This window comes from Clupea harengus, chromosome 5 (genome assembly GCF_900700415.2).
Source record: "Clupea harengus chromosome 5, Ch_v2.0.2, whole genome shotgun sequence".
NCBI lineage: Eukaryota > Metazoa > Chordata > Actinopteri > Clupeiformes > Clupeidae > Clupea > Clupea harengus.
In genome coordinates, this window is record NC_045156.1 from 20534935 (window position 1) to 20555727 (window position 20793).

The 20793-nt window shown below is 43.4% G+C and overlaps 3 protein-coding genes across 3 annotated transcripts; all 3 read left to right on the forward strand.

Annotated features, from left to right (window-relative positions):
- Positions 1–3961: 3961 nt before the first annotated feature.
- si:ch211-213o11.11 (probable G-protein coupled receptor) lies at positions 3962–6029 on the forward strand. Its single transcript, XM_012824801.2, has one exon. The coding sequence runs from the start codon at positions 4038–4040 to the stop codon at positions 5361–5363; it is 1326 nt and encodes a 441-aa protein (XP_012680255.2). The 5' UTR covers positions 3962–4037; the 3' UTR covers positions 5364–6029.
- Positions 6030–11806: 5777 nt separating this feature from the next.
- On the forward strand, positions 11807–14871 carry zgc:172270 (uncharacterized protein LOC100136849 homolog). Its single transcript, XM_012824956.3, has 3 exons — positions 11807–12122; positions 13662–13849; positions 14681–14871. Exons 1-3 carry the CDS (start codon positions 11880–11882, stop codon positions 14829–14831), a joined length of 582 nt encoding a protein of 193 aa, XP_012680410.1. The 5' UTR covers positions 11807–11879; the 3' UTR covers positions 14832–14871.
- Positions 14872–17587: 2716 nt separating this feature from the next.
- On the forward strand, positions 17588–19867 carry LOC105897886 (caveolin-3-like). The gene is made up of 2 exons (XM_012824868.3): positions 17588–17736; positions 19526–19867. Exons 1-2 carry the CDS (start codon positions 17599–17601, stop codon positions 19865–19867), a joined length of 480 nt encoding a protein of 159 aa, XP_012680322.3. The 5' UTR covers positions 17588–17598.
- The last annotated feature ends 926 nt before the right edge of the window (positions 19868–20793 follow it).

The window sequence follows — 20793 nt, forward strand, 5'->3', positions numbered from 1 at the left end:
AATTACCAAACAAGTTGCTTAAAATTAGTTTTGTGTCAACTCCACTAAAAATAGTGAGCCATGCATTCATAAAATATCATGAAGACTTATTTTTTACACTTAAATAATGTGGATACCTTGAGGAATTCAGAAAAGTCTCATTTATTGGGTTATGTTTGTAATTTGATGACAAACTTAAGCTCAGAAGATAAAATTACAAAACATGTCCCAATATACCTGAATCCACCCTACTGAAGCCATGCTCATTTTAAGAAGTTGTTTATTTGTATACCGTGGGTTCACTTTTTACAGTACGTCTGTCCACACAAAAGTAGCCTACATCATCACCTCGATTACTCGCGGCTGTTGGGGTCCTTAAAAAAAGTGCGAGTTGGGGCGACTTATCGAAAATAAAAGTGATTACTGCAAATGAAAGGCTGAGCAATAAAAACGTCATTCAAAACTCTATTTTGTATGTATGTACGATGTATGGAATGCCACACACGCTGTTTTTCTTTGTAAACCAAATTGGCAGATTTAATGGATTCGTGTTTTATTTATATTTATTTGTATTTATATTCCCGCTAATTCCCATGGAAAGTTTCCAACTTTGAATATTTCCTGAATTTTGCAACCCTATCTTACAACCAACTGCAATGCTGAATGTGTCTTAATGCCTCTGGTTAATTCCAGCAACTCCTTGTGTCCTGTCTCTCAAGAAAGGTTGGAAATGGGGCGCTTTATCAAAGTCAAGTTACGCCTGCTGGAATAATGGCAAATGGAGCTGCTATGATAATCTGCCGGAGGGGAGCTTCTGTGATCCAGACTCATGCTACTTCAGACAAGAGTAACACTGCTTTCAAGTGATTTAAGGTTCTTTGGTGTAAAGCATGTTAAGTGTTCATGACATTGAACCATGACTGAAAGCTTTTTTGATAAGTTTGGGAAAATGTTCAAGTCAACCTGCAGATGGTGCTGTAAATTCCATGAAAACAACATGAACGTTCTATACTTTGTCCAAGAACCAAATGTCAAGACAGATAGCTTTGATACAATTACTTTAGAGTTAGTTTGACATTTTGAATAATCAACTGAAATACTGCTAAATCAGAATTTGTTCCTGAGGAACTGAAACCATGTCATTTAAAATTCATTTTAATACCATGTTTCCAGGTAAACCCTGTTTTTTTCACATGCACAGTTCGTTGGAGGTGGACGATATGCAGTATGTATTCAGTAAGACGGAAACTCACACTTTCTATTTTCTATTTGTTGTGACAGCCATTGTTGTTGTGTGTCTGGGGGCATGATAAACAGTGGGTGTGTTGAAGGGGAGGGTGTGTGTGTGTGTGTGTTTGTGTTTGTCAGGAACTGAGTGGGCACCTCTTGACTCCTCCCCTCCCACACTCAGGCGCTTCCTCCTCCTCCTCCTCCTCCATGCTTTGGTAGGGCAGCACAGGCCAGCTGTGCTCTGTCAGCAGTGACACACTCCAGCACATTCCCCATCAGTTGGCCCTGACTCCCCCTGTCTGCCCGAGCCTCTCCCTCCCTACCTAATGAGGACTAAGAGACTGGCTTAGGATGACTCAGACGCCGGCCCAGAGAGAGCTGAGAGGTGCCGACAGACCAGTGATTAGGTGTCTGTCAAGGAAACAGGAAGGAGAGCTTGCAGGTACAGTGTTTTATTAGGAGAGGAGACAAGTATTGAAAACCACCACTCCATCAGGGAAGAACAACAAGATCCAGTCTGTATATGATATCAGGTGAGTTCAGATTCCACTGAAAATTGTATTCTGTTCTGTAATTTTTTTTGTTAGCAATAGAAGGAATATATACATTTATAATACATGCATATGTATATATTGCATAAAGATATCTTTTTGTTGTGAAATTTTGTTTCATCTCAGGTAGATTGTTTAGGTTTTAAGGGATTTTGCTTCAGCAGTATAAGAAATGATCCCTTATTCTGTTTCAAGCGACATTATGCAGGTTCTTACTTTTTTAATATGGTATGTTGTCTAAGGAAACTAGTTTTTATAATGTCTCTGCATTCATTATGATGGTGGCCCATATGGTCAAACGAAGGAGTAATGACCACACCTGTTTCCATTCGCCACCCAGGCTATTCACTATGTAGTTTGACACCCTAGCGAAAGTCCAGGAAAATCTTTTACAGCATGGTGTTTCCAAATATAATGCCAAAATCAGTTAGTAATCTCGCTAGCTTTTAATAGTGCTGACTGTGCGGTTGCTGGTGTTTTCCAGTCTGATGTCTTTTGGCAAGTTAGTTAGCATGTTTTAGACAAAAACTCTGTTTTAGATAAGTATTAGTAGTAGTATTTTGTGTCCTGGGTGTTTGAGGTTGTGATTCTGTGTACCAAACGAAAAGTTTAGAATTGTTTGAAAGTGTGAACAGATATCATAAGAACATAAGTCTGAGAACGAAGAGGGGGGTCTTGATTACTTCATTATCATGACGATGGCTCCACTTCCTGTTAGAATTGAAAGAACAGGATTGAGCCTACTGGACTCCTCTTGCAGTCAGAATGTGATGAGGTGATTGGAGCCACTGAAAGTGTTAGGCTCTTTGCCTCCATTAGAATTATGACCAGAAACGAGGACAGTCTTATCTTATGTAACATGTGCCATGCAAAACTACGGGAAGCCACATCAACCATGTCCTTGTCGTTCCTCAATCCCATTAGCAAACATGACATGTCAACTGCTGTGTACAAGAGGAGAATTCTGCTCTGAGAACTCACGTTACATGGACATGGGATACTGTGAAAGGAACAACAGTGTTTTTAACAGCTGTACATGTCCTTGTACATTGTGTGTGTGTGTGTGTGTGTGTGTGTGTGTGTGTTGACTGGTAGTAAAATACTATATGAAGCATTTTTATTGTGTTGCTAATCTTCACATAACACAAAAGGCTGAAGCGAGGGGGTGTGAAGAGATAAATCCAGCTTTAAACAGCACAGCGATTACACACACACACTCTCTCTCTCTCACAAACACAAACGTACATACGCACACACACGCACGCACGCACACACACACACACACACACACACACACACACACACACACACTTCCTGTTGAGCACCCCTACACTCTTCCCACACATACTTAAAGATATTTGAAAAGGAGATGTGCAGGGGACAGCACAAAAGAGAAGAGTGGACAAAGGAGACTTTGAAACATTGCATGTTCATTAGTCTGTGAGGGGCGGTGGTGTTTGAGGTGAGGGTAAGCATGGTTGAGGTGTGTGACAGGCGGGAGATAGACAGACAGACAGACAGAGCCGTGGGCAGATGCACACAAACAAGCGTGCTCATTATGCCAGCTCTTCACAGGGTCTGCATAGGAGAGTGGTTCGGCCGCATGAATTATTCCCATTGATCAGCGTGCCTGTCCTTTGAGATCACACCATCACGTCCATGGTTGGAGGGAAGACAGATGAGCACACATGCACGCAGAAGGGGAATAATTGTCATTTTTTGTGGTTTCAGGACTGTTAGATTGATTTGGATATGGGAGAAATATTTTGCCCGATCTTGTCTTTTTCTTGCCACAAAAAAACAGAAGTGTTGCTTGTCTGTAAAATGCATTAAGTTAATTTACACATCATCAATCTAATATGCACAATGAGGATATTGATGAGAAAGCCTTTCTTTATAAAGGCTTTTAAGTAATGAACCCGATGTGAGAGCTTACATCCTCTTACTACACTGAAGAGCGATATTCCATGAAGTGTAGAAGTTTTAATGTTTAATCTAGTCGGGAAAGGCAGTTGCAATCAGCACCCCTTTCCTTTGAAGAAGCACTGCATGGGGTCAACAAATCTCTATCTTGAATCAAAGACTGTGCGTTTGTGTGTGAGCACGTGCAAGCTCATTCAAGTATAAGTGTACTAATAATATCCCTTTTTCCTGATTTCGTAGAATTATGACATGGAGTCTTTGTCATCCATTTGGAGGGTCCTTCAGATCCAAATGAGTGGAGCCAACTGGAGGACTGTGGGATGGTGATCACCCTCTGACATTTCCCTGTTAGCAATGGAGCATGAAGAACCTTCAACGATGGCCCACAACCTCAACAGCACAGCACCCAATGGCTCTCTTCTCCATGAGATGTCCCTTTACTCTCCCAGCATGCACTTGGGCTTGCCACCCTCTGCCCAGTTTCACCTGTGGGGCCTGGTGGCCCTGGTGTTCATGGTGGCGCTGAACGGCGTGGCCCTGCTGGCCAACGCGGCCGTGCTGGTCGTGGTGGTGCGGGCGGCTCACCTGAGGCGGCTAGTGTTCGTCGGGCACCTGTGCGCCGTGGACCTGCTGTGCGCGGCGCTGCTGATGCCCCTGGGCATGGTGAGCGACTCGCCGCTGTTCTCTGGCGTGCTCTTCTCCTCGCTGGCGTGCCGTCTCTACGTCTGCCTGCATGCCACGCTGGTGGCCGCCTCCATCTTCACCATCACCGCCATCAGCGTGGAGCGTTACTACTACATCATCCACCCCATGCGCTACGAGGCCAAAATGACGCCGAGGCTGGCGGTGGTCATTTTGGCTCTGCTGTGGCTGGTTTCCCTCCTGCTGGGGTTTGCCACGACGCTGGGCTGGCCGCCGGCTCACGCGCGACACGGCTTCATCACCGCCTCCTTCTGCTCCCTGCGCTGGAGCCATAGCAGACACTGCTGGGGTTTCGCGCTGCTGTTCGCCAGCCTCTGCTTCTGTGTGCCGGCCGTGGTTATAGTGGCTGTCTACGGGAACGTATACAAGGTGGCCAGGGTGGCGGCGCGTCACCAGAACGGCCCGCTGCCCACCTGGGCCTGCAAGCCCCCAGCCGTGGGCCGGCCCAAGCACCGTTCAGACTCAGTCAACAGCCAAACCACTATCATCACCACGGTGACCGGCCGCTGCTACGGATGCGCGGGCGGGGCTCCGCGCAGAAGAGGGCAGTGCGGGGGGAAGGCAGCCGTGACCCTGGCCGTGATCGTAGGCCAGTTCCTGCTCTGCTGGCTGCCCTACTTCGCCTTCCACCTGCGTCTGTCCCTGGCCCCTCAGCACAGCGGGCTGGTCGAAGCCGTGGCACCCGTCACCTGGCTTGCCTACTCCTCTTTTGCCGTCAATCCTTTCTTCTACGGACTCCTCAACCGGCAGATCCGTGAGGAACTGTGCAAGCTGCTCTGCTGCCTCCGACGGCAACACGTGCTTGTGCGACCAGTCAGGGCAGAGATGGCCACTCCTGAAGGTGTGGCCAAAGATGACTTTCTGCACTTTCTGCAGAGGACCAGCATTCCCTCCACTTGCAACAGTTCAACCCCTAGGACTACTCTGGACCAATCAGGTTTCAGGATACCTGGACAAATTCCTGAGGAACTCGCATGATGCATCATGAAGTCATACCTGAAAGTCAGGAAAAAAAGACAATGACAGTATTATCTGATCTTTTTTTTGTGATATTGCCAACAGCACTGTTGCTTGAGGGATTGTTTGAAGGATGGTTTGAAGATTGATGACGACAATAAATCCTCTAATGTAAACCTTACATTGGGGAAATCCTTTATTAATTAATTTATTATTAAAGTACAATCATGTATGTATTGATTTAAGTGAAGGAATTGTATGTTTATAACTGATGACCGAATTGATGTTGTAACTAAAAGTAAGTAAATGGTTCATTTCATACATTAATTGACAGAGTTGATGGCAAAATCCTATCAAAGCTAGGAATATGTCACACAAAGACCCGACCAACTGTTTCTCCTGTAGATAAAGTTCTGCATTCACAGTGCCCAGCTCAGGTTGTAGAATCACACAGCAACACACTCAGGAACTCATTGCTTCTACTGCCATTTCCCTCTGGATGACAGAAAAACAACATTGTTCTTGTCGCCAGTGAAACCATGTTCTGCCTCCCATGTTTTTGTATTTGATGTATGAAAAGTGAGAATGGCAATGAATGAGCTGTTATGAAATGTATTTTTATCTGTTATAAAATCTTATAAAAAATTAAATATTCTGTCGTATCGAAGCACAAATAAGTCCGATTTATTTATTGTTGACACTAATTACAATGAATTTGTCATTTTGTGTACAATGTAGCAGAAATATATTCACTGACAAAATATGAAAATGTGTAGCATGAAAATGGAATTAAACCGCCATTCTGTTTCAGTTTTGCGAAAGGTTGTTGATATTTGAGCTCAACAGCCAGGCAAATTACACCCCCCTCTTCTGTGCTCCTGAAGCACCGTGTTGATGGGCTGGGATTGCTTATGACTCGGTCCGAGTCACTATGTTTGTTTCACATTTAGGGAGTCAGGACATGTCCAAACATGTACAAAAACAGAGTTTCTCTGAGTGCAAACTCTATACAGACAGCTGGAGGACTGTGAGGAGCAATTCATTGAATTTGACAATAGGTGTATGCGATTAGAATTACAGACTCAGCCTTTGATAAGCAGCCTGCATATGTCTGTGAGGTGAGCAGCAGGTTGTGTCCTCTTTGCAGAAGGACTGCCCCACTCTCTGTGCCCTGCTCTCTCTCTGTCATATATTACCGTTATGTAAACCAGATAATCTCTCTGAACAGCTGGAAAACAACATTACTAAAACCCTTGCTTGCCAATCCATGACCCCCCCCCCTCACACACACAAAACATAGAACACTGTGGTATGACAATTACCAATATCGCACAATATTCCTTGTGGACTGTGATTGGAGATCACGGTCCGCGGCAGGCAATAATGAGCAGGTCCTACATTGTGCTGGAAAGGGAAGCGTGTAGTGTGAGTGGGAAGCTGTTATTTTTAGAGCGAGTCCTGGCAGCGTTATTATATTGTGGGGCGAGCAGATTAGTTTTAAAGGATAAGTCGAAATGTTTGCGGATCATGACAGCAGAAGAGAACATCCATCACTACTCTAGATGGGAGGATTAAAAATGCACAAAGGTGAACACCAAAAGGAACAGTGTGTGCTCAATCGCCAAATGTAATCGTGCTAAACATCCAAATAAATGTAGGAAGTTCTCCTACGAGATCCCCTCCCCCCACTCATCAACGCTTATATTGCAAGCCTTTTCAATTACCCTGATTTCTCTCAGGTCTCTCCAGCTCAGAGCACTACCAATACAGACAGTGGTAGACCTTTAAGCTCTGTAGTTAACCACCACTGAACATCATGCCCTGTGATTTGGTGCTTGGTGATACGTTGGTATTCTGAGCTATCTTAGGTTGCTTTAGTACCTACTGCATATAGGTGCAGATGGTATATAGGGCTCTCTTAACCATATGGGTATGCAGATCGACTCTTGGACTCTTGTTTTCCCTGTGCGTTTCTGTATAAACCATCCACCTGTTAGCTCCCATCCCTTTTTTTCCTCTCCCCATCTCCCTTCACATCCTCATTCTTCAATGTTTCTCATGTCCTGGCCACGGGCAGATGCCGCCACCATTTTAAGCTGGAATCAGCTCAGGTCAGCTCAGAAGAAATGATGGGACAGTGAAATGTAGAATAGCGTGAGGTAACATCTCTCTATACAGCTAAAAACAAAGGCATTGCAGTGACTTGATCCCAAACACATTCACGTCCATGTCATTCACCTGGGTGGCCCTTACCCCTTACTAACCTCTCGGAGTTCCTCCAGTTTTACTATTGTAGATTTGCCGCAGGCCTTGATGTTTAGCTTGGGATTTAAAAGATTCAAGACCTATGCCCAGCTAGTAAAATGCCAGTGCAACTAATGGCCCAAGGTCTGCCCAGCAACCATACACATTAACTGAAAGTTGAACATATAAATTATTTGTCTAAAGTGTGGGTAAATCAAGTTAACTTATGGCAACCGTGTTGCAAAACTAGTAATCTACCAGAAGAAGGTGGTATATCGACAATATACTAATGCTTTGCATGGTGCCAGCAGTGCCAGTAAAAGTGGATCATCTTCCATATACCAGTCATGTATTACTGCTTAAATATCACCTATATATCACCTTAAATAATATAACATCACCTTAAATATTGCTTAGGTCCAACTACCTATAGTTAGCCTATGGTGATAAGATATATCACACACTAGGATGGATCCTGAGAAAGATGAGGGTTTGGTCCAGCACGTTTGGTTTGACACCTAGCTGCATTTCCAACAGAGGGGATAAATGAGGATAAGAGATTATGAAAATATTGAATTACCATCAAAACTGATGAAAATGATTAAAACTTATCTCCAGTGAGGCGGCAAAAACCCATAACGACATGAACACAACAACCTTTTCGCGTGAGTAATTTTCTGTGCAGTAGCACTAGCTGGTGAACCCTTTAGCAGTTTCTGGAAATCGATATACATTTGTCATTGGATTGGATGTCATTGGAAAACCAAAAATGTCACTGGATCTTCATCAGTGGATTGGTGAAGCCAAACTAAAAAGGTCTAAACAAATCCACTTTGATTATGGTATTAAAACACCCACAAATGTACAGGGTCGCATGAACATAAAAGAGGTTCACAGACGTATTACCAACAAAGGCGTTGTATATAACATATTATATTACATACTATACTGTATATAAATAAGTTTGCAAGCATACATTAAGCACAGAAATTACATTAAAAACCAGGTCCACATTTTAAAAGCATTTCCCTTAGACATGGTTGCTCCGTTAAAACAAATTTTATCACACATTATTTTAAAGTCAAAGTCACTCGAGCTTTGAGGGCCGCAAATGTCTTTTGTATTTAATAACAAATTACCTCACATTTTGCTTTTACAAAAAAAATAAAAGGAAATTTAATTAAAAAATAATCACACCACAGCAATAATGCCTGTTCCTCATCAAGGGCGCTGCGTTCTATGAATATGAAAATTAGACAGCCCCTTCATAACAAACGCACAGTCCTCTCACATATCGTCTCTACTTCCAGCTAGACACAAAAGTAACATAATACATAATACAGAAGCAGGATATTTCTAGCAGCACAGGGTGTTCAAAGCACTGGGAGAGGAAAAGGAGGCACCCAACTACCATTTCACACTCATTCCGTTTCCTTGCTTCCAAATCACTTATAAAGTGGCACAAAAGGCATTTAACAAATATTCAGCATAATAATTGATAAGCACATCACACATGCTTGCAGCTGTGTGTTGGTTCTAAATGTTGACATGGCATGTCATTGTACCTGTGTGTTGGTTCTCTATGTTGACATGGTATGTCATTGTACCTGTGTGTTGGTTCTCTATGTTGACATGCTATGTCATTGCTTACACTTTCCCTTTCTTTCACCCTCTCTCCTGTTTTCTCTTATGTTCATCCTTCTTCCAAGAGATAGACTGATCATGGTCATTTATCATGCCCAAGTGCCTTATCGAGTAGCTTCTTTAACCCTGCGCTCTTCCCATAGAGAGCTTATTTTTGGGTCTGCAGAAGATTATTTTAATATTTCTTTCTTTTTTATTATTTTCTTTTTAGCAGCAGGGGCTATATTTTGGCACATAGCCTTCCTCAGTGCCTTCTCACCCTCTCAAAAGTGAAGAAATGTTTTTTTTTAACAAACTGGCAGGTCGAACTTTTCCTGAGGAGAACAATGTTACAAAAGGAATAGAACCACCTAGAGTCATATGAAAAGTTTAATTAACAAATAATTTGTAAAATAACAGTCAGGAAGGCATTTTGTCTAATTAATTCAATTCTATCTTTTCGCAAACAGGGTTCTCACATGCTTTAATTTCTATGCTGTTCTGTTCCTTTCTGTTTCCTTCATAGTGCTGAGGTGCATGGTGTTTTTATAGAGCGCATCGTAAGAGCCTCGTGTTTGTGGAGTGTCGGAGGTGAAAGGGTGAGAGGATACTGAGAGGGTGAAAGTTCCAGTGCGCTCCGTCTCCACATCCTCAAGCCACGAGCGCAAACACTCCAGGCCATCTGCCACCTCCACAGTCCCCCCAGAGCCATTATCCATTAGCACCTGAGCATAGTCACGTCTCCAGCTACATCAAGCACAGGACCACAACAACAGACCTGTTTCTTTCTCACTCCTTCAGTGCTCTCTGTTCCAGCTCTCTCTTTCTTTCTCACTGTCTCTCCATCTAGCACACACATTCAAAGAGACAGGCACCTGAGCATGAAATATGACACTAAAACTTCAAAACAATGAAGCATTGAAATAAAGAAAACACACATCTCAAAATGTATAACCTTTTCAGTGCCTGTTGTTCTCTGGATAATCCTGAAAATGTGTGACAGCATGTGTAGCATCCTAAAGAACACGGAATGAACTAGATTTAAAAAATTGTACAAACGGTCGGCATTTGGGACTCTTTCATTTGAAACAGATGTTTTAATGCGCTGCTGACCGCCTGTGCTCTCTTACTCATGGACAGCATGTGGATGATCCTTTAATGGGTACAAAGGTTGTGGACGGTTGGGGGTAGGCTCCAGTAAAAGCCTGTTGCGACATTGCACTTGACGGTGGGCAGCCCAGGAGAGAGTGGGCCTGACGTAGCTCACTGACTCTGTACACAGATCAGCCTTCCATCTCAGTGCTGATGCTATCCAGTACATTTCCAGCACTTCCCAGGTGGAGAGAAATTCAAAGAAAAGCCCTCAGCCGTTGCTGATGTCTGATACTGCATTTGTGCACAGGAGCTGTTAATATTTAATACTTAAATGACTGCCTGTACTAATAATTTCAGTTATTGTGTACCGGTACTCCAACAACTACAATCCCAGGGATTGAAACCCCTAAACCCCCCTAAAAACAGAAATCAATAGAATATCAACAATTATATCAAATATATCAACAAATGACTATAGCATCATGAGAAAGTGGAGCAGGTGTTAAAGAAATAAGAGTCATGTCATTATTGTATTGGCACTGTCATGAAGAGATTTAAGGAAATGTCTACAGATTAGTACTGAAATTGGTCCCGGAGGAACATGCTTTTGTGTACAGAATAGAACGAAAGCCCTGGACCTTGAAACATGGTGTTGGCCAGAAGGGGGCGCTACTGTATCAGTGCACTTCCACACTGTCTGCAACTTGTTTAATTGTCACTTAACTTTCTAGCACTTTGAAAGAAATTACACAATGGCATTGCCAAATATTTAAATAAAATAGCAATGCAAAAGTCACATAATTCTTTAATTCTGCACATCGGGTTTTCGAAATAGAATCCCTGCGCGCTACTCTTTCAAGAACAGGTTGAAGTCCGCACTGCTTCCCAGCGGGATTCACACCTGCAGTCAGTGGCAGTAGGAGATATTCTCATGCCTCTCGCACTTTGAGCCTCTCTGAGCCGAGGCTCTCCCCTGTCTGCTGTTCCCCCAGTTTGTCCCACCGGTTCCTCGGTGCGTCTCCCAGGAGCGAGGGAGTATTTACGGAGCACATGTGGGGCTTGGCCCCTAAGATATTAATAACGTCTGCATTGGAGAAGAGGGGGCTGTGATCCAGCCTTGCGAGTGGGGCTTGGAAATTCCAGCCGGGGCACGGTCAGGTTCCCAATATAACCCAGAGCAGTGCCTGCCAAACCAGAGTTTAGGCTGCCAGCCCCAGTCTGTGTGTGTGTGTGTGTGTGTGTGTGTGTGTGTGTGTGTGTGTGTGTGTGTGTGTGTGTGTGTGTGTGTGTGTGTGTGTGTGTGTGTGTGTGTGTGTGTGTGTGTGTGTGTGTTTGTGTGTGTGTGTTTGTGGAAGTGCTGGACAGGATCAAGTGAATACGCGTCTGTGAGAAGGAGAGAGTGGCAGTGTGTGGACGTTGACTTTGCTAATTCCCTCTCCCTCTCTCTCTTTATTCACCCTTTCTCTATTCTTTCTGCTAATTCCCTCTCCCTTCTCTCTCTCTCCTGTGGTGAATGTGAGTGATTGTGTGTGTGTGTGTGTGTGTCTGTGTGTCTGTGTGTGTGTGTGTGGCACCATGATGAGGGGAGTGGACCGGGAGGAGGTGGACATTGACCTGGAGTATCTGGACGACCCGCAACAGCAGGACTTCCAACAGCAGCAGCAACTCCAGCAGCAGAGCTGGAAGACACCTCTGGAGACCGTTCTGGAGGAGGAAGAGGAGGAAGAGGAGGAGGAGGAAGACGTCATCTCCACCCAGAGCGACACCAGGCCCTTGATCAATGAGAGAGACCCACGGCAGATGAATGAGTGTTTGAAGGTAGGGGAGGAGGAAAAAATCAATGTGTTACAATATGTCACAAAACGGGATTCTTGATGCAAGCAATTTGAATCATCAAACTGACTAAGAATCGATTCACTAAAAGCTTACTAATGCAATAATATCTAGGTATGTGCGGTTCCGGATGCCTAGTTGACCATATTCAAAATAACTTCTGGTCTCTGGAAGGGCTCTGGAAGAACTAAAAAGGTTTGTCCCTTGTTTAGGAAGCGTATGCAGTTGATAAAGAAAAAAAAAGGTCTCATCTAATCTGTACACTTTCAGAATCAAATCCATTCAGAAGAATTGTAATAGATATTGAATCGTCAACTAAATATCATTGCACTATCGAATCGTGAGGTCTCTGGCAATTTACACCCTTATCTGAAAGCAGGACTTGTGGTTGACAGTGTCCAGGCAACAGCTGGCCCACAACAAAGTGACATTAAAAGAGATGGGGTGCGGTGACTGTGTAAGGTTTACGGTGTGTCTGTTGGTCTGGTGTGTTCTGTGCTGTACACATGTCGAATTTATCTGACAATGAAATGAACTGTACCTGTAAGCCTCATAGCACATAACAGGACAGAGTAGTGGCGTTGATCTGGCAGACTGAGACAGAAGAGCATATATAACTGTGTAGTACATCAAGTTTGATGTGTAAACTGTTGTCCAGAAGTGATACCAGCATGTGTGAGGCATACATGGTGAAGAGCAGGAAGTGATTAGAGACACGAGTCATTACAGTTTGTTGTGGGAGCAGAAGAAGCAGCTGTCATACGGGAAAAGTCTCTGTTGGTGAGATTTTATTTAGGGAATCATTCTTTGGAAGCGTTATGTTGTATGTTGCTGGGATAAGCAAGGCTGTATACACGAGGCTGTATTACAGCAGGGACGCCTCAATATTTAAGCTCTACTGCCCTCTATTGACCATAGATAGCAAGTGTAGGTGCAGGATGGCAGATGTGCTAAATATTTCCGACTGAAGCTACCAGAAGACTGACATATGTGGTTAAGGCTGGGATGTGAATAAGGATGTCTGTCAAGTCAACACTGTGTGTTCATATTCAAACTGACACACAAACAGAATGTGCCTTTACCCACTGCTCTTCTTGTGACTGCCTATCATGCACAAACCACATTGGCTAGAATTGTAGCTTTGCTGTCACTGTCATGTAAATTGGTTGCAGACCACTCTGACCACTGTCAATTAATTACACATCTAGAAACAATGCAATACTATGTGCTGTCCATTTTATATTACAGTATGTTCCTGGAGACAATCTCATAGGAATTTGTTTTAAATTAGGATGGGAATGATTAGTGTTGAGGGTGTTCAAAACAAGGGAACTCCATCCAAAACATTGAGATGGTGAAGCTCAGAAAAAACAATAGATGTGAGATATATTCACAAAGCCAGTCTTGTTGCCATCAGGACCAAGCATAATTCAGCACCAAAATTAAACGACTTAGCATTTTTGTGATTTTTCTAATGGCTTTTACATACTCTGCACAATGCTTGTGTTACCTTTATGTTTTCAGGTGAACTTTGAGGACATGATAGCCGAGCCAGAATCTGCGCATAGCGGAGACCGTGTTTGGATCTGGAGCCATGCCTTGTTTGAAGTGTCCCGGGTCTGGTTCTACCGCATAGTAACAGTGTTGCTGGCCGTACCTGTGTCACTCATCACCGGCGTGCTGTTCGGCATCCTCAGCTGCTTCCACATCTGGTGCGTGTGAGGGGGGAAAAAACTCGCTAATTTTGATGCCTCCCTGGAATGAGCCTGGAGAATTCACTAATTAGTTAGCCTATACCCTGAAGTAGCATTAGTCCTAATTATCCTGTGTCAGTTGAGTGTATTACCGTGCCCAGATGGCACATTCTGGGGGAGTCTTTTACTTTCTCTTTTTAATTGATCGGCACTCTGTTGTGTCTGATCCAGCAAACCTCAGACAGCATAAGCTGTTAGCACTAGTCATTCCAGCATTAGATGCTTATTGGAGTAAATGCTGTGCTTTCCACATGTAGAAGCTAGAGATGTCAAATCTAAGCTCAGTCCGTGAGGAGAAGCCTATTTGTTATTGCTAGTGGTGTGGAATGCATTGTTTCAGACCACAACTGAGGTTATCCTTCCCCTATAAGCCTCCAAATCTATGGGTAGTACCTACAAGATATTTTCATGTCAGTGCAGAAGAGCTGTTAAAGGCTTCTCAAAGGATATTTGGTGAGTAGTTAAGGTACTCAGTCTCACATGTCACACTTGATGGATTATCTGTGGCTGCATCCGGCCTGTGCTTTTTTCCTGTGGTAGGAAATTACCCATCACATTAATATTTTCACCGGGCACGGACGTCAGAGCAGGTGCCCCCTCTCGGGCACAAACAAAGCAGAGCTGTTGGGGATAAATTATTAGAAATGTTCCTGTAACGCTTGATCAGTGCTCAACTCACCATGAAAGTGGGTGCCCCAGTGTGTGCCTCAAGTGCAATCTTAAAAGCTTCAGAGTTTAAAGTGCCACTGCTGTGCTGTATGTTTTAAAGTGAATGGCTTGTGTCTCCAGGCTCCTAACTCCCTGTGTGAAGATAACTTTGCTGAATACGGGCTGGCTGCAGACCCTGTGGAGCAGTGTGCTGGACACCTTTGTCCTCCCGTTCATACAGAGCGCTGCAAGGTGCTACAGCAGCATCGGTGTCCGTCTGGGGCAGGAGTGAGGAGGTGACCTATGAACCGCCTCCATTGGAGTCCACCAGTCAGAGAGGAGGTGTGTGTCAATCTGCCAATCTGGGAAGACACGAGGTGGGATTGCTCCCACCAGGGAGGACACATGCTGTTTGCCATTCTTACTCTGGGGGTGGAGAGCAAATTGATGGATTGGAGACTGGAGCAAATTGGACCATAATCCAAGATTTTTTTTGTAATGACACTGGGAAGGAAAACATGGAAATACAGATTTAAATTTTTTGTTTTGTTTTGCACTCCATCTCCCTTTGTGCTGTGTGCAGTGGTATGGTGTTATGTGATTGTGTTGACTGTGTACGTGAAGCTGAAACCTGCTCTAAATACTGGCAGTGCTGGTTGGCATTTCTTGCCTACTTCCAGCAGACTTCACCGCCACCCTGCCAGACCTTTTGTATAATGTGAAGTTTCCCTAATCGTTAATCCAGGCAGACGATGCCGAAAGTGTTAGATTATCAAGTGATCAAGATTATTGAGTGTCCTATTGGCATATTTTCCATAGCTCATCTTTCTTTATGCTAGCTATCAGAATGTATAGCCAGCTACCTTAATTAGCACTTACATCAGCTCTAAAATGTGTGTTCAAAAATATGTTTGAGACATAAAGTAGCGAAAAGAAACTCTCTCTTGCTAGGGTTGAAACAACTCCCTCATTTGCAAATCTTTGCTAAAACGCCAGAGCCTCTGTCATATTTCAGACATATTTTCCATCTTACGCCAAACCTCAAGCATCAGTCAGCAGACCTGTCAGCATCCCCCGCACCCCGGAGCACAGGCCTCTGGCTCTGTCTGGCCTCGTCTCTGAACACTTTGGGATTGTTTATTCTGACAGATGTCATCAATCTTTTGAAGAAGAGGAAGCCGGAATGAAAAGAGAAGGTAGCACATCAGTTTGACTTGGAGCACTTGGTAAATGTCAAACTGAGTATTCACGTCTGAAGTGCCTTATGAATAACCATCACATTATGGATGTTGACATTCTAGGTTGAAGACAAATACACCATCACAACCATTCTAACAACTTTCGTGATATAACACAGTACTGAGTTGGTGTTCTATCCTATGGCCTCTATTGACAGTCTCTCTCTTTGACTGTCTCTCTTTCTCTTTCACCCTTCTCTCTACCTATCAATATTTTTTCTTACTCTCTCTCTCTCTCTCTTATATGTACAACATCTCCCTTTAACAAATGACCACCCCCCCGCCCCCTCTTTCTTTCTCTCTCTCACACACACACACTTATCATTCACATATCCACACTCACAAAGAAAGTGTGTGTCCTTTCAGAGTGAAAAGTGCTTTCCACTTGTCCATGTTATGAATATAAACCCAGCCTAACCTTCCTCCTGGGCCCTAGGGTGTATCACGCTACTATATATACTCACAATTAATCTTAGAGTCCTTTCTGGTTGCTAAGCAAGGGAACACACACGCACACACTCACACACATGCTCACTCACAGTCACACACACACACATTCACACACTCACTCACGAACACACACACACATGCACAAACACACACACACACACACATACACATGCTCACTCACAGACACACACACACATACACACGCTCACTCACGAACACACACACACATGCACAAAGGGCTATGGAGTGCAAATTTTGACACAAGCTGTTCTATGCTCCTAAAAATGGACTATCAGAGAGCAGTGAAATAAATAAAAAATACAATTTTATCCATCAGAACCAGATGCAAGGGCCTCCTGGAGTGAAATTAGGTGGACCAGGGCTCCTATGTTGTTCTTTCAAACACAGAGATTGCGGGTGGTGTGAAGTTCCTTTCAAAACACTTCTCTGCCTATGTCACGAAATGAAGTAAAGAACATGGATAAGGTTTTCAAAAAGAATTTGTCAGTAAAGAAAAGCAGACCACAAAAAAATGCCACACTTTTGAGAATGCACATTCACATTTAAACTAGAAAGGCTTCCTTCCACTGTTTTACAGTAAAGTAATTATTTCTTCTTGGACGTGTACATGGACGTTTTCTGTATTCAATATTACTTTGATTGGCAAATGTGATTAGCAACAACAGAGCATTCATTTCCTGGGATGGAGGGTCTGTGTTTGGTTGTCTGAATGAGTGGGTCTGGAACGGATCAGTATGCACTCCAGCATGAGGCTTCCTCTGCGCTGTGGCTGTGTATCTGCAGTAATTAGAGCCATAGGCTCGCAGCTCAGTGCGAAATGCAACACAGCCATGCCTTCCCTTTTAGGAAACACTTATGATCTCTGTGCAAGTTATGACATGTGTGTGTATGGGGGTGTGGTTTTGTATGTGTGTGTGTGTGTGTGTGTGTGTGTGTGTGCGTGTATGTGTGTGTGTTTGTGTGTGTGTGTGTGTGTGTGTGTGTGTGTCTATGTGTGTGCATGTGGGTGTCAGTGCCAAGGGACTGTTACTGTATACCATCTTTTGACAGATATAACAGCCTATCTGTGAGGACAGCTGGGTGACCAGCATTCCTGGAGTATCTCTCTCTATCCTTCTCTCCCTTTCAGTCTCTCTCTGGCACACAGGCAGACTCTCTCATTCTCTCTCTCTCTCTCTCTCTCTCTCTCTTTCTCTGTCTCTCGCTCTCTGACACACTAACACACTTTGTCTGCCAACACAAGGGCTCTCACATCACATGCCATTTCCCGTCCTCCATATCTATCCTCCTTCCTCACAATCACCGGGACCCAAAAGCAGGAGCAGCATCCCGTCCATCTGTTAGTAGACCATGACGCAGGCCGGCCCCATGGCAGAGGACTGCAACAGCAAGGCCACAGAAGAGAGGATCCTCCCGGCTGACCGCCACACCAGAGAGATCAACCTGGTGAACAGAGACCCAAAGAGCCTGAACGAAGATGCCGTGAGGGTAAGGCATTCACACGAGATCATCTCAGTCCACATGAGTGGCAAACGCCGGGACGCAGACAGAAAAGGGTGGATTGGTGTGATGATGAAGTTTGGGTGTTAGGAAGTAAAGAGTTTGGACACATCAGGAAACTTTTTTTTTCAAAAGTGTCTCCTCCTCTCTGTTATACCATTAAGACAGTATAATCTACTCAAAGCTGGAGATGATGGTAAGGACCATCCTGTCAGTTTTTGCCAAATGGTTACTACAGTCATGTCAGTTATGGGGGGGACTTGACACATAATGATGTCAAACTGTACTAATTCACTTTATGACTCAGAATGGTGTGGGTACTGGCACACAGGGCATTTGGTAATCACATTACAGCTTTTTAAAACTGCTTGCACACAAAATGTTTACATGTCACACGATTTCTGAAACCTTTAGAGAGGAAAACCTGACAACAAATCTGCTAAATTATCACTCAGTTTTCAATTTCACACTAAAACACTACACTACACACAACAATCAGACATTGGACACTTTAAGGCTCTGCCCTTCAAAATGCAACAGGGCATTTTTGTGATGTTGATGTGTTGCTGTGGCAAGCCCCAGGGCAATTTAAAAAAAAAAAAACGTATTATATACTACAAACTATTGTGTATGATATGGTTCCTTACTGAACACTTTGAAAAATTCTAGTATTTCATATACTAAAGTACTAAAGTATTTGCTACTGTTACAACAACCCTCAGGACCCTAAGTGGCCTTGTTGACTATATACTTTATTTTGCTGTCATTTTTTAATACAACTATTTTCTATTTTCTATATTGTTACACTGAAAGTACAAAAGGTGCACTCTCTATGTGCACTGCTTCGGTCCACAGTGGTTCAGAAATGTGTACTGCACTGTATTTGTGTGTTTATACATTCAGTCTATTGTAAGCGTTTTGTTCTATGCTCTGTGAAGTGCACTTTAACTCTGTAACTTCAAAAGGCATAATATAAGCCTAAAAAAGATAAGAGTGTTTCAGATTCATCACACTAGAATGTTTTTTTGTGTGATCCAAAACATCTAACCACATTGCTGTGCCTTTTAACACAAAATGTTGATTTTGAAAAAGGGATTATTCGGGTATATTTTGTGTGTGCAGTTATGTAGGGTTTTGAAAAAAAAGAGAAAATATGAAAAAGAAAAAAACAGTAACATCATAACAAGGAATTTAATTACTGAACAAATAGTTCTTTACCTTGGTGCCATTGGGTTGCCTCTCTTCGCGATATTAACTGTGCTGTGCCATTTGCTGTTTTAGCCAGCTTCATATCCTGTTAATACCCCAAATGAATATTAGAGTGCAATGCAACACAAATGAGACTGAGAACAAGCCATATCCTGTTGGTCAGTGTTGCGTTTATGATATTACCTCCTTAGGGGGATTAAAAAACATCACCACCATCCTCATTTAGCTTGGCTCAGGGCTGACTACAGTACTCCAGGGTGCTATCTAAAGCACAAAAACTGCGTGCGAGTGACATAGTTCTGTTTTTCTGCAGTAAAATACATTTTCTTACTTGTAGTGGTAGTGGTCTCTGACTGTATTAGTGGTAATTGGGAACATTCATTCTCTAGCCTGTCTCTGCAAGTAGGGATGTGAAAAGACCAGACAGAACAGTATGCATAGTCCCATGCTGTCCAGTTAATTATGGCACCATGGCATTGTTGGTATTGGTTTTGTGTATTGCTATTGATCTAGAATGCTGGAGGGACTGAGGTGCAGGAGCTGACTTTTGACTCTCAATTCCTCACAGTTGGACTTTGACGACGTCATCGCTGAGCCGGACGGAACCCACAGCCTGGACGGCGTTTGGAAGACCAGCTACACCGCCTTCACCATCTCTAAGTACTGGTGCTACCGCCTGCTGTCGGCCCTCTTGGGCGTGCCCCTGGCGCTGCTGTGGGGCGTGCTGTTTGCCGTACTGTCTTTCTGCCACGTGTGGGTGGTGGGCCCGTGCATACGGAGCTGTCTGCTGGAGTCGCAGTGCCTGGGCCAAGTGTATGGGCATGGGGTACGCACCCTCTGTGACCCCCTGTGTGAATCAGTGGGCAGGATGTTCCAGAGCGTGCGAGTGGTCCTGCGGAGAGAGATATGACTGCATGATATGAAGGGTCATGGAGAGTCTCTTGAGAATTCTGGACATGCATCCACTTTCCATATATGGGATTGGATTCTACCCAACAGGGTCAACTTTGATCAGTCCTCAACTTTACCCATATGGAAAATGTCTGTAAAAAAAACATATACGAATCACACTTGTCATGCACAATACTTAAATAAATATATAGATAAATCTGTGCTAAAGAGCTTGCATATACATTTCATACTAAAATGGCATAATGCCCTTCAACATGCAAGGTAGGTCATATATAAGCATACATTTTTTCTATATTACCCAAATATGAAAGTGGCCATAATTATGTGTTACTGTTAAAACATACTGTTAAACATACTGTTTTCGTATATACTACATAAAAATGAAAATATATGATTTTGACAGACTTTTTCTATATGGGTATATTTTTATCTTATATGTCTAAAATGTAAACTGTATCTTGACTTAAATTGCTGCCTAATAAAACTAAGGTTGAGGATTTGGAAATGGTTGCAAATGCATCACAGAGGTCTTACTCCATCCTCTGACACAGAATGTTCTGAGTAGTTTGCAGTCGGTCAGATTTTCCCAGACCTTAATCCATCAAATATTTGTCTGAAATCAGATAAAGCTGAAGACTGCTGGAGGAGAGACTACACAAACAGCATTCCCATTCCAGGGCTCAGACTGCTTTAGATGTTGAGGATCTTTGTTTTCTACATCAAATAGGTTTGATCCTTTTGAGATCAGAATCTGATTGAGCTATTACCTTACATTACCTGTACCTGTACCTGTACCTGTACCTGTAAAATAAAAGGTGCTAACTGGAACTGAAAAATGTTGATACCTTAGAAGAACCATTCCTGGTTCCACAAAGAACCCTTCAGACCAAGATTCTTTAAAGAACCATTTCCTTAAATCACGCA